The 14,583-nt window shown below is 36.8% G+C and overlaps 1 protein-coding gene across 3 annotated transcripts in view; it reads right to left on the reverse strand.

The window, feature by feature from the left end:
* Positions 1-14,583, reverse strand: part of CADM2 (cell adhesion molecule 2) — a 584,066-nt gene that overhangs the window by 113,264 nt on the left and 456,219 nt on the right. For all 3 annotated transcript variants that reach the window (XM_038154037.1, XM_038154029.1, XM_038154046.1), the window contains 2 exons: positions 5,512-5,664; positions 2,861-2,998 (listed from right to left, as the gene is read on the reverse strand). In XM_038154037.1, coding sequence (XP_038009965.1) covers positions 2,861-2,998; positions 5,512-5,664 — 291 coding nt within the window. The remainder of the gene's footprint in view (positions 1-2,860; positions 2,999-5,511; positions 5,665-14,583) is intronic.

The following is a 14,583-nucleotide window of genomic DNA, read 5'->3' on the forward strand; positions in this document are numbered from 1 at the left end:
TGCTGACATGAAATGGCCTTATTATCTAAACATTAAAAAAAAATCACCTTTGCTTTAGAGGTTTCTCAAGACATTGATCAGTGCCTCTCTGAAATCTTTGTGTTTACTAAAATTAAAGAAACTAACTCAAAGTATCTTAACCTGTTGCAACAAAATGAACTTATTTAGTTTTAAAATCCAGTCTACCTAGGAAAAGAAAAAAAGAAAAAGAAAATCCATTCAAAATATTTCTGCAGCCTAAAAAAAATTCTTTATATAATTTTGTTGAAAGAGCACATAAAAAATTTTGTTGAAAAAGATAGGTAATTTCAAAACGAAAAATTTGCATTTAGCTTCTCCAGTATTTTCGTTCTTAATAATCTTCCAGAAATGTCACCAGAATGCTAAACTGCAGATGCCTTTGTAAAGTTGGTGCATATATGAGTGACAGAACACTAAACCAAAGTTTGTGGCACCCAGTGCTTCACATTCAGTCTCTCTCATTATTAATACTTACTTTATCATGTACCATTCCTTTATCAGATGACAATTCCTTTTTTGAGTCATAGCATGGAGCTACAATTTTTTAGAGTGGCTTTTTCCCCTTTGGTGCAACTCTGATCTCAGTGCATCATTTATATTCGTTTGCAGCATGTATAATACAGTGGAACACAATTGGATTTACTGGTACTAGACAGACGAACTTCTAACCTTTAATGTCAGCTGCATTAGCATATCATTTCATATCTATTTTCTCAGATTTATCATTTCACCTTTTACACTGCACAAAGCTAATGTAACTTCTGCTGATGCCACTGCAGACTGGTTAGGTTATTTTATTTCTAACCTTTGAGAAATGGCAATGTGCTCTTCAGAAGACCTAGAAAACGGAACTGAAATGAATGTGCTCAGTACTTTCCTCCTATTTCTGTTTGTCAAGGTTTTTTACCCCTTTACTGTTCTTTTTCATATTCCTTTTATACTCCTTTCTTCTCCATCCTGTTTTGGGGTTTGGGGTTTTTTTGTTTGTTTGTTTGTTTTCTTTTTTTTTTTTTTTAATCCCTTTAGGGGATTAAAATCCCCTAATCCCCTTTTAATTTCTTGAGAAAAATAAATTAGGTAAAGAGTCAAATCAACAAATTGTTTGCTGGCTTCAATTATTGTCAGATGAAGGAAAGGTAAAGGTAATACACCAGATTTTAAAACATAACTTTTAAAATAGCATATTTTCAAATATGTGTTGCCTTGCTGTTAGGCCAACTGTATCAGTGTTTCTGTTATAGTATTGACATGGCTGGGAGTTATTTCCAGTCTTAACATGCCTTGAATATGTATATTCATCATGCCATCTATTCTGGAGGACACAATCTATGCTGTGTCATGTGTCTTAGCTGTGCTGTTTAATTCTTCTTTTTACTTGCATTTGATTAGATGCTGCATTTCTTTCATCAATTTCGTCAAATTTCCCAGTACTGAAAAGAATTATTCTCTGTTTACTCATTTTCTATCCTTGTTACACATTTCAAATTATTCCAGTCTAAAATGCTTGTTCCTTTCAATACTATTCTCATTTTTATTAGAAATATCAGAACAACTCTAGAATGAACAGGATTCTTTAGGCAATCATCTGCAATCTCCTTTATTCACCAATTTTATACCAGAGCTCTGCTTTTGCACATTGAACTTGGTAGAGAATAGTAAAGGAAGATAAATGGTTCTGTAATTAACTCTGTAACTTTGCTTGGGGCAGTTTATTGAGCTAATGAAATCCAAAATATTAGACAAATCAGATAAATGAAGGGTAGTTTTTTGTTTGTTTTTGTTTTTTAAAGCTGCACAGAAAAGGTGAATTCTGAATGATTTATTTATCTGGCCTTATAGCAGAATGAATAGAGATGACATTAATTAATACCAACACCTTATCCTTTTTATCCATCTACTTTATAATGGGCACCTCAGCTGGCTTGGAGCTGTGACAGCCTTCTGCATTAGGAACCTCTCTTCACTTACTCATTCACCAATGAGGATTTAAAATTATTCCAGCATTTTTAAGAATATGGAGTAGAAAACCAAGCTCTAAGCAAAGAACATACCGAGTGAAAGAGAAGATGGAAAGGAAATAAACAGCTTTTTATATGCAGCTCTTTCCTAGCTTGCTGCATCCTTGAAGGCAAATCCTTGCTGTCAGCTTTGGTTTTAGTCACTCAATGGCTTTTCTGTTACAGCAGACTTTGTCCAACTCCCTCCAGCCCCTGTGAAGTTTTCCTGATCCCCTTTAAAGTCCATCTTCTCCCTCCTCCTTGTTGCAGACTGTGAGCATCCTTGCCTCAGCTGGAGATTCCAAGATTCCCAACTGAGATTCCCTCATTTGCTACATCCTGGCTCTTCCTCACCAGAGCAGGCTCCGCAGCTCCCCCATGGGAAGTGCATTCTCCTGTCTGCTCCAGATGGTTCTGCCTCACCTGGTCACATTTTTTAGGGGAGTGTAACCTAAATCTGGGAGTTAACTAAATCAGACATATCCCATGCTGGAATGGCACAAGAGAAATGAAAAGGGAAAATATCAGGGATGAGTGGTCTGACTGTGACAATAATCCAGAAAACATTTCTTTATGAAGCCTCACAGTTGAGTTTATTATGCTGCATAGAGTTCTGAGCAATCCAAAACATCAGTTTTTACTATTTGAAATAAACCAATAAAAAGATGGTTATATGACCACTACAGTAAATTACAATCAATTCTTCCTCTGTATAGTATCCCCTACTCATTTCATGACCCAATAGGAGCAACTTTACAAACACATATTAAAAAACCCCATAATTCTACAGAATGGAGAGTTTTGTCAATTGGATCAAATGACACCAAAATCCTTTGAAATACCTTTCACTTCTTTGTCATTCTTGAACCATCTGATATCAGCTGCTGGCTTACTACCAGATGTCTTGCAAGTGAGCTGCATCCTCTCTCCCTCCATAACTGGTGAGGTAAATCCAGTAATTTGTGGCTTCTCAGGAACACCTAAAAAGCAAACAAGCAAAATGTCTCTGATAGTGTCAGCTGCTGCCACAAATGCATGACCAACTTAATGTTCACTTCTTCATATGCTCTAAATTCTGGAAACAGGATAATTAATTCCTCATGCCTTGACAGTTAAACCTTTTTCCTATTGTAAATTATCATCAATCTGAATGGTAGTTGATTCTAAATAAATAAAGAAAGCAGGAATTACCTAATTTTCTAAGAGAAACAGATTGCATTTTAATAAATACCTTATCTCTGTATATTCTGCATGCAGGTCTAGTCTGACTTGTTACAATATTTAAACTGCTCAGCACAGCAAGCAGGATGACAAAGTACATTAGAAGCACAGCTGTGAAAATTAAACATTAAACTGGCAACCAAAAGCTGAACTGACCTAAGTTGAGAACAGATATTTACACCTAAATAATGAAGATTTTATTAAAAATACCAGGGAAAAGGGAGGGTGAAAAAAATACTGGAGTCACTTTATCTTCAGAGAAAGAAAACTAAAACACCAAGAGGTATAATCACAGCTCCACTGACTTCGGAGAGTTCTTCAGCTGTATGCAAGTTCTTCAGAGCAGATCATATGATTTGGACATACCATACACATAATATTCAATTTGGAAATGGCTGTTTTTCAATGAACCATGGGAGATTAAAAAACCAAAAAATAAACCAAAAAAACCCTCCAAGAACAAAAAAGAAAACACAAAGAAAATTGGGAAAGTTTGATCACTGCATGCATAAATCCATTTAACTTATGAAGACAAAATGATGACAGTAATTTATAAATATCAAAAAAAAATCAGTTATATCTTGCAGCTACACTGCTTTGGTGCATTCACATTTGTGGCAAGATAAAGGGCTCGATCACAGTAATTAATCCTGTGGCCTGTATTTGATAATTCAGTTTTTCTACATCTCTTTTCCAAAATGACAGATTATGTACATAAAAGCAAAGCAGCATCACCTATTGCAAAGTACATCTCTTTAATAAACCTAGTCCTCTCTTTCAGGACAGAAAATGGTGTCTACTACAAAGCCTTGACACTTAAATTTTCTAATCAAAAGCAGAGCAGTCAATAAAGAGATTATTAGTACATAAAATGATGGTTTATCTGATTAAAAGATGCAATACATTTCAGTGGCAAAGATCTCCTTCTCTGGCAGAAAATGTTTTAAGAGTTTAAAACATTCATTTGAAATAGGATATTACAAATACAAAGTGAAAAAAGGCAGGAACCATAAACTGTGCAGCTTTGTCTCTTGGAAGGTAAATAAATGATGTTGGGAAAACTTCATGAAACCCTCCCCTAAAATGAAGGTAAAGCTTAAAGGACTGTTAAGGATCAAGCTAATTTTATTAATAAATATTGGCTAGATATTTAGGGGTTTTTTTTTGTCTTTGTAACACCTTTCTATGTCTTTCTGCCATTTAAAAGGTCAAACTGGAGCACTCCTCAATTGTTTAGATCATGAAATGCCTCTCTACAGAAGGAAGACTAAGCATAGGCAGTTGCTATTGCAGAATATTTTGCTTTGAGTGGGTACTTTTTGTCCTTAATGGCAAAGTTGTGAAGATTTTTGTAAAATAGTCTCACAGGGACTGAAAGAGAGATGTATTTCATATCCTAAGCACAAAACCAATTCCCTGGCTGGATTAATGTGAATATTACTGCCACAGAGAATATCTTACATTAGTTCTATTAAATTTAACTGTCTGCCCATCCACATATAAAAATAAAACAAAAAGAAAGAAAGAGTCATGTTCAGGGACAGAAAAAAGGAAGAAAGAATAAAAATCAATCTCTAAAATCATATAGCCTCTTAGGTTTGCAGGTGTGTTTTAGTGAACTATAGCAATTTTGGCTGATTGGGCTACTGACATTCATAGAATCATATAAAGCTTTGAGCAGAAACTTTATTTCCTGGGCATCTCTTGAAATCCATTGCTTTTCTATGTGTATCAATAACCTTTGGGGAAAACAGCAGAGCACTTAGAGGATAAAGCATAAAAGAAGCAGCAAACCCAGTGAAAATTTGCACTTTATAGACAAAAAAAAAAAAAAAAAAAAAAAAGGGAGAAAGCAGAATGAGCCAAAAAAATGCACAGCTAAGGAAAAATGATAAAGCTCTAAAGCCCATTTTGATTTCATGCTTTCTGATTTTCTCCCCTTTGCCCTATCCAATAGATTGTCAGGAGATGAACACATGCACCTTCTGTGCACTCGTGGTGCTTGGGATGTAGAGGTTATGTCCATTTTATGGAGCACTCGTTCTGTGGTGTTTGTGTGCTCCCTAACTCATTATCCTGCCACGGTGCAAACAGTAAGAGGCATGTTATTTTTCAGCCCAGCAATATGAAACAATAAACATCAGGGGAAACTAGATCAGACGTTTACATTTATCTTCTGCCAAGCCATAGAAAAGTTCATTCTTATCATAATTTGCCAGAGCCTGAGGAGTTTAACACTTGCTTCTTTCTGCTCAGCTCAGTTTGTGCTTACCGAGGACGGTGAGGAAAGCCTTGGAGGTTTTGACAGGCATGGTGAACAAAGAGCAGGTGTACTGCCCTTCGTCCGACAGGGACACGTCGCTGACACTGATACTCAGCTCGTGCCACGACGCTCGCACCAGCTCGATTCTGTTGTCCCTCAGAGCTGAAAAACAACAACAAAAAAAAATTGACATTACTGTTGGATCCAGCACGTGAGCAAAGCATAGGGTGTTGTACCAGAGGCTCCATGAAGGTTCCTAGTGAAACCAAGCCCTAGAACATAGGGGTGTGGACACAATCTATGCAGAGCACTTTGCTTTCTCTGTGGAAAGAGGAAGAGTTAAACAAGATTTTGAGGAGTCTATTAAACGATTTTTAACATACATAAGACTAGAAACTACAGGACTTGAGTTAACTCTGGCCTTTCCCTAAAAATCTCAACAACTTTGATTTCTGTCCCCTCACAGCCTTGTTCAGTGCTTAAAATAAATCCTTCCCAAAACCAGCTGGTTTTTCATGTACTTACAAACGTTGAGAATCCTATATCTAGCCCTGCATAGTTTGCCTACAGATTTTTCTCATGTCCATTACTACTAATATTGAACCGGACTATCAGATTTCTCAAATTCTATGAATAATTATTTACTTTTACTAATAGACTGAAAGTTCCACTTATCCATGCATATGTACTACATTTAACAATTTAAGGTAATTGAATATCCTGGCTTTCCATTTTTGATTATGAATAAAAATTCAATCTCTTCTGTTTGCATGGAAGCAATGAGGGAGAAGGAGCATGTAGATTCACTTAAATTCAAAATGTCACTTTAGTTAATGCTTTAAAATATGAAGTATTTTATAGTCTATACTCAGATTAACCCCCATTTTCTATTGAAAAACTGACAAAACACTCCCAAACATTCTATTTTTCTGCAGTAAAGTTGCTTCAGGAATCTGCATATATTATCTAAGCCTTTCCACAGCATAGAAATACTAATAACATAAGTGAGCAAACACTGTAGTTCTCCTGAGCAAACAATAAAAAAGCCTCTGTAACTCAGGAATTTTAGCTGTATACCACTAGATTGAAATGTCTGGCCTGATGGTGTGTGAAACTTCAGTGAATCTATTTTTACAGCAAGCCTCTGAAAGTCAAAAGTAAAATGGGACTATATTTATCGAGACAGTTACACCTGCATTTGTGAGAAGAATAAAGGTGTTCAAGTCCCTAATGCTGTTCTCTCTAACCTCTTTCTAAAGTCTCCAAAGACTTAGATTTGTCTAGTATACCTCTTCTAATGATGAAAAAAAAATAGTTTTACTGTGGTTCTTTTGCTACTAAACCTAAATGTTTCTGCCCAGTGGCCTTCCAAGTCGATCCAGGTAGACTTACACCAAAATAAGATATAGTAAAGATTCAGCAAAAGCATCACTTGAATTTGTCTTCCTCTAAGGCTGCCAACCTAGGTTTGTTTCTCACCAGAAAATTCCAGCTGAATTTGCTGATTATTTCAGGGTAGGCCAGCTAAAGATCAGCTTCTTCTTCTGCAGGGTCTGAGGACTGAAAGGTGGCAGCTTAATCATGCCTAACTTAAAGGCACGCCATGAACTTCTTCAAGGCATATCAAAAGGACTGAGGCTGTGTGTAATGGACACATTCCAAACAGAACTGGGATGTCATATGACCAGCCACAACAAGAAAAACAAAAAACCCACAATTATTTAGTTTATAATATCAAGTCCATATAATGATGAAAAAGGAGCAACCTTAAAGGAAAAAAAGCAAGCAAACCAGAAGCCACAAAACACAAAGCTGACAGAACAGCTGAGAAAAACAAGCTTGGGAAAACAGAAAAAGCACATAAAGCAAGCCTCTACCAACCCCAAACAGCAGCAAAGCAAAATTGTGGCTTTAGCAGCCAAAACTCCTCACAACAGTGAAGCTGTTACTATCTTTGACCAAGAAGATGGGGACTCAGAATTCCTTTCTCAGCTTGTCAATTCCAGTCAGATGCAAATGAGCAGATATAAGAATTGTAGTTTATTGTTTATTACTGACCTTCCCCCCCAAAAAAAAAAAAGATTCAAGTTTTTCCTAACAGTTTGATCATCACCACACCTGTGTATATAATTTGGCAACAGCAGAAAAAAATAGAAAAACAAAACAAATAGACAAACAGACCAAAACCAAAAAAACATCTCAGCGCTCCATAATTTGGAAGTGGCAATTTTTTTTTCCTCCCTGTAACCTGAAATTATTAATAAAAATGCACTTTATCATCTTAGTATTTTACTTTGTTATAATTTTCAGTTGTTACTGCCTTGTGCTAAAGATTTATGCATCTGTTGAAATATTTTCCTACAGGTGTGGCAACGTGTAGAATATCATGCCCTAAGAAGAACAGTAATGAATTCTACTACAGCACAACTGGCCTACAGATGATGCCAACAACACATCATTTTGATCCTACAGGTGAAATACAAACTGTTTCCATCAACTCCATTCCTATTACTCCTCTCCCTCACCTCCTCCCCTCCAAACCTTTTTTAACCTTTGTAAAATATAAAAACCTCAGTCAATTTTGTGGAAAGCTGGTAAAAACAAGCACTGGTCAAGAGATGAGATCAGATGTTCCATGTTTCATTATGGAGTGGATTTTTATAGAAAGAACTGCAAGAAAGTTCTGTAATGGAAATATCAACCCAGCCTTCACAATAAATGCTGCAAAGAGCACCAACATAATACTCCTTTGCAGGAAAGCTTTCAGAAGCATTTTTGTAAGTGCTAGGTCTAAAAACAATTATCTCTTCCGTCATTTTCTAACCTCAATATTTGTAAGTTTCCTGTCTACACGGATGACAAGCAAACCAAATTTTACTGCTACAGTTTAGACATGGCGAGCACTTACACAGAGACTTTTTAGAATCCTATTTTCAAATTGTATTCCTGTGTCTATATCCTCATCTGTTTAGAAATACACCAATTCCTCTTCATGAAATTGATAGCTGTGATGGATGTCAGAACTGGTTTGTTTCCATTTTCTGTCTTAGGTATATTTTGCTTAAAAGGGTGATGGAAACAACAACAGCAGTGGAGAATCCAGGGGCAATTCTAGCAACTCATGATACCCAGGCATTGTGAGTGAGTGGAGCAGGGTCTTGCTCATGACAGAAAACCTTGCCAAGGCTGGCTGATGAAGCAAAGCAGCCCACGGAGCCTGGACAGAAGGCAGCTACTGAGAGGTACCAAGTGGCAAGCAGCTCCACCACAGTAGTACAAATAAAGCTCCATAAAGTAAAATACAAAACGTTCTATCACATTTAATTAGCACTTTAACACAAAAAAAAGTAGAACACTGCTCTTTTGGAACCTTCTTAGAAACTCCTTTGTTTTTAACATTTCACTTTGTTAGAAGCCAAACAGACCCTTCTGGCCTCTTCCTGGGGATTTTAACCTACATTGCTGAATCATTATCCTATCCATAGTTTGCATACCTACAGAGATACTAGAAAAAGGATAAATAAACAGAATATTTATGTGACTTCTGGGAAATACACATATGCCAAAAGCAGTAACAGAGAATACCAGCACTGGCATCACATTGCTGGATTCTCAAGTTGCAAGCTGTTTGAAAAATACAAAATGCAACAAGAAATACAATTACACAGTAAACTCCAATATGCCCTAGGTACATTACCTCAGTTTTCTGTAATTCCCAGGCACATATGATGTAGTTAATTTGCAAGGCATGAAATAATTATGCATAAAACACTTGCTCCTAAGCAGACACACTTCATTTATTTTACCTGTCATTCTCTTTTCCTGTGGAAAAGATTTCCTTTCAGAATGTTCTCTGACACAGAAACACACAACCTTGATAATTTGTATAGTTGAGGTAATTATGAGTAAGAGATAAAGTAATGTATTTCAGCTGCATTAAATAGTAATTATTGAGACTGATGACCATCAAAATAAACTGGCCTCCTTGTTCACAATCAAAGCTACACTTTATTTAAAAAAATTAAAAAAAAAAATCCACATTTCATACCATGAAGAAAAGGCAATTGGACCTGTCAGACATAGTAGCCACACAGCAGCATCTCTAATGCCATTTCATCTAAATGACCACATCTTTGTAGTATTTTGAGTCATATATTTGAAGAATGTGGGGGAAAAAACCAAACAATAAAATCCCCAAATTCTCTAGAGTAATTTGTTGTTATTTTGAGAATACTAACTTGACATATGCTGCCTGGGAATCCTGGGATTCACTCAACAAAATTTTCTTCCTTATATTGGAGCTCTTCCCTCTCTTATGGGAATAACATAACCATTAGTTGGAACCAGAAGGATTTCTGATACTCTACAGGTCATGCTAGACTCCCAGAATTCTAATATTTATGAAACTGAAACAATCCCTCTGATATTCAGATTCCAACTTTCTGAATGCAGTACCATAATCTGAAACAGATTTAAAGGGATTTATGTTGTGTTTCTGGGTATACTTGAGAAGGCACTTTTTCTTTGCTTCTAATGAATTCAATATACCAAGGTCCCCATAGGATGATCTACAGAATTTGCTTATAGTTGTGCATCAAACACCACCACCAGAGGAAGAAAAAGAGAGCCAGAACAGGAATAAATGGAACAAACCAACCTGGTATTGTTATTCTGTGTCTTCTAAACATTCATATTTCTTTTCAAAACATTCACGTTTCCTTCAAAAGAAGGACTATACAGTTATTTGATTCAAGTCTAACCTATCTAGTCTGTACTTGCATGGTATCTGAATTCCTAAGACTTTAAAACTTCTCAGCTGTTTTTCGCATGGAAAGAAAATCCATTCCCTTCCTCTTTCATTTCCAGTCATGCAAGTTGATTACCTTCATGCAAGTACACAAGGGTGGCAGTGTGAATTTTTAGTAATCTCATGTTTTCTATTTCTACTTTAGCATGTGCTGAGGCTGTTTTTACCTCTCAGTGGAGGCAATTCTTGTCCACAGCACTGCATTTGTGAAGCTATCACCTTTTTCATCCTGGGGTAGAAGTCCTCAAACTGAGTCTACTTTCACAGGTAATGCTAATCTAGAGGGAAATTAATTAGGATTTTCTGTGCAACCTATCAAATTGGTTGACATATGTACCATTGGTGTCCTTTAAAGGTGGCATAATTTATAGGTAAAATCAACAGAAATCACATAAACGGAAGGTTGCAGTACTGTGGAGGGATCTTTGGCTAATTTGCTATGGAACAGTCTGACCAATTTGCAGATCCATGATGACTTTCCCCCATTAGGAAAGTGATTAATAGCATGGATTAGTTCAAACAAACATTCCAAACACATCTTTCACAGTTTTCAGTCACTTGGATGTGGAGCATACTTCAATATCGCTGAATTTTTAAACCCATTCATGTACTTAATAAATTTGGGGCATATTGAGCTTCATAAAAGGTACTAAGTAAAGGTTTAGAAATTGAAGAATTATGTAAGAATCCTTGGAGATAGGTTTTACTTTCATTCCAGTGCATTCTAAAGTATTTGGTGATCAAAAGGAAGAAATACTGGGGTCAATAGAAATATACTTATTCCACCTCTAACCACCTGGCCATCTTCTACTTTATGCCCTGTCTTGCAGTCTAATAAGAAAAGACTAGATTCTTTTCAGCAGAGATACACTGCTGAAATATTTGACTATAATTATTTAGAGAACAATGCTCAACAGCAAGCTGCTTCCTCCTTTTTAAATTTTTCAGAATTTTTGCATGTTGCATAATGCATCTGCCAAAAACATGCAGCAAACTCCCTTCATCAGGAGAGGTGCTGACAGCCTCACTAAGAGAGGCATCTATTCCGTGCTTGCCTTGAAAAGGCCAAAGCACTGGGGACTCAGAACCTGCCTGTTCAACCTTATCTATTATTTATCAGGGTGCGCTTAGATGCTTACGAGGAAAACCCAAACAGAAAGGTAATTTCTTCAGTGAAACAACAAGGATTCTCTGTTTCCTGCAATCTGGATAAAATGAAAAAGAGTTTAAGGTGACTTACAAGGACTTATGATCTTGAAGACAGCTGCTGAGTGGAGGTTTCACCGACTCTTGCCAAGTGACAAATGGAGGCCAGGATGACTACATGCTCTTCATGGATGGAATAAAGAAAGCTTTCCTGCATGGCAGATTTTCTGCACTGAGTTAGATTTTCTGTCACAATCATGTTCTGTATTGGCTTGTTTCTTTTTCAGAGCACTCAAGAAATGTGGTAACATGCAAAAAAGAAAGGAAAAACTTGCCTTCTAGGGTGTTTGTAATGCCTGTTTTTTGCATTAAAGAAGCAAGGAACTTATTTTCTTCTTGTCTTTTGAGAATCATAAGGATGATATTTATTGTCTGAGAAGGTCTGAGGCCTGACTCTCTTTTCCTTAAGAAATTTAAGTTTCAAGTCTTTGCAAAGCACACAGACTTTGAACTATGAAGATGCTTTACTGTTTTACTGTGTTAAAATAATATTTAACCATACCTTCAAATAATAAAACAAAAATCACATTAGTCAGGATGAAATATTGTCTTACAAGGTCTGTTCATCTGGTTCCTTGTTCAACAGGGAATTACAAGATTTCCTATTAACCTAATGGAACTGGACATGTACCACAGCACAGTAGCCTAGAAAATATTTAAAAATCATGCTTCTCAAATATACAGCTGCAAAACTTAAGACTGCAAAATGATCCGGCAAGGTTAGAGATGGACAGAATTAAAATAAATGAGATTCAATAGATAAAAGTAATTGGTAGTCTTATGTACCAAGTTGGAGATTAATGTTTTGTCAACAGTAATGCAGGAAAGGAGCCCTGAGGATTATAGAGAAAATTATTTAACTATATGTTCAAACGCAGCACCTCTCTAAAAAGATGAATCCTATTCTGGGTTGTACTGATCCTTGCAATTATGGTAAAAGAAAATGCTACAAAATTCCAAAATAGCATACATCACACTGTGCCATATATTGTAAATTACACACAGAAACAGTCTCTCAGTTGGGAAGAGCATTTCTGAAGGTCTACTGATGGACTACTGCTGCAAAAATAATACTAAGAAAATGAAAATAATACAATGGAGAGCTGTAATAAGTCTACATATACCTAAGGTAAGACTAACAGAAATTAGAATTTGTTTTTTCTATGTGTTTCAGGTTAAATGGGACTTCACTGTGAGTGAGAAATGTTAGATAATGACTTATTTGAAGTAGAAGTGAGAAATAGATACTAATCCTCTTGCAAGCCAAAACAAAGCTTCACATATTTCCAAGTCTGTCCTTCTGCAAAGATCAGACCAGGTAATTTTTCCTCGTGCTACTGATGTTGATACTAATCAGTGTGTCAGCAGTACTTAAAAGACTCCTGACCAAGGCAGAGTTAAGCTTATGTAGGTATTAAAAACTGTTTGGCCAAACAGCACAGAGCTCTACCAAGGCCATCGATATATTTTAAAGAACATCAGTTCTATAATACACTTTCCCCTTGTCAAGAGACTGCTCTTCACAGTCACTGCTGGTGACCTTCATGCACTGGCTTTAGTCGGCTTTGAATGAAAGGAGTCCTAAAAGGACAGGGAGCACAGAATAACTCAGCCAGACTTTGCACTTTTAGCACTGCTGCACAACCAGGCTCTATTCAGGCCTGCCCAAATGCAATACATTTTTTGTGTGTGTCTCCAGCTGACCATGCCTCAAGGAAGCTGAAGAGCTGTATTTCTCTGACCTTGCAGATGGTGACATTACAGTTCTGCCCATTTACTAGCTAACCTTAATGATCCCATGATGCTGGAAGTGTTTTTAGTGACATGAATGAGTGTTACTCATGGTAGAGTCATGTTTATGGTTCTGCTTCATATTCCTTGGAAATTCAGTCTTCTAATTTCTAAAGAGTACAGTCCTGTTCAAAGATTATTTCAGCAGAAGATGGAGAGACTTTCTCAAGTTTTGATGTTCTAAAAGAGATTTTTCTCTACCTGAGAACAGCTATAAGATGTCCCTGTTCTTCCTGCACTTCTCGATCACGTAGATACAGAAATGAACATCATCCCTCCTGTAGCAGATGGCTATGTTGGCTACGGATGCCAACACAGGAATACTCATTCTTCCTAACTACATTAAGCACTCAGACTCCCTAAACTCCTGCTGCAGCCAGTGGAGCAAGTCATCTTCCTCCAGTGGCCAGTTAAGAACAGGTCACTGCCTTGAAAATATTACAGAACCTGGACAAAACAGCCAAGAAATCATCGATGATTGATGAATGTATCTGCAATCAACCTAGCAACTGATCCCAGTACCAACGTATAGATCAATACTGAAGATATTAGTGCTGTTAGGGATGACTCGCACATCTCACTTGGAGGGAACTGAAATATGGAACAAAGTATCAGGAGAGATCCGAGATGAGTCCAGGGCAATTCCAGGGAGGATTCTGAAAGCTCTTTGATGGCTGCAACATCTTTTATGATAGAGACCTTAAAGTTTTATGATGTCTCTCATACAGCTGGGCAGCAGAAAATCTGTCTCTCCACCACAGGAACATAGATGCTCCCTCTTGTGTGGGATTTGTATTAGTTTTCCTCATGCAGATGTGCTGTGAAGGAACCTGTTAGTGAGAAATCCAAAGAGATTGGAGCCTCTCTCATACAAGTTGAGGCTAAGGGACTTGGCATTGTTTAGCAAGAAGATCAGAGAATCCTGGAGTTAATCCAAATTCAAAAGAAAAAAAAAATGGCAGCAGATCTAGACCTCTAATTTTCATAGGAAGCTGCTCTAGCATAGTGAGACAATCAAGCTGGACTAGATGACCTCCAGAAGCCCTTTCAAATGTGAAACATTCTGGGATCTTGTAATTCTGGATGTTTTTTGGGGTAAAGAACCTACATATCACTAAATACATAAGTGTGACCAATTCTGAAGTGCCAACTAAAAAACTCTTTGGTAGACATTCACAAAGATTAATCTTCTTTAGCTTTTCCTAAGTATTTTTCTCCCTCATGGAGGATGTGGATTTGAGTCCCTCTAAAGAAGAGGCTGCCAGTCTCTCCCCTCT

The sequence above is a fragment of the Motacilla alba genome, chromosome 1, assembly GCF_015832195.1.
Source record: "Motacilla alba alba isolate MOTALB_02 chromosome 1, Motacilla_alba_V1.0_pri, whole genome shotgun sequence".
In the NCBI taxonomy this organism is placed as follows: Eukaryota; Metazoa; Chordata; class Aves; order Passeriformes; family Motacillidae; genus Motacilla; species Motacilla alba.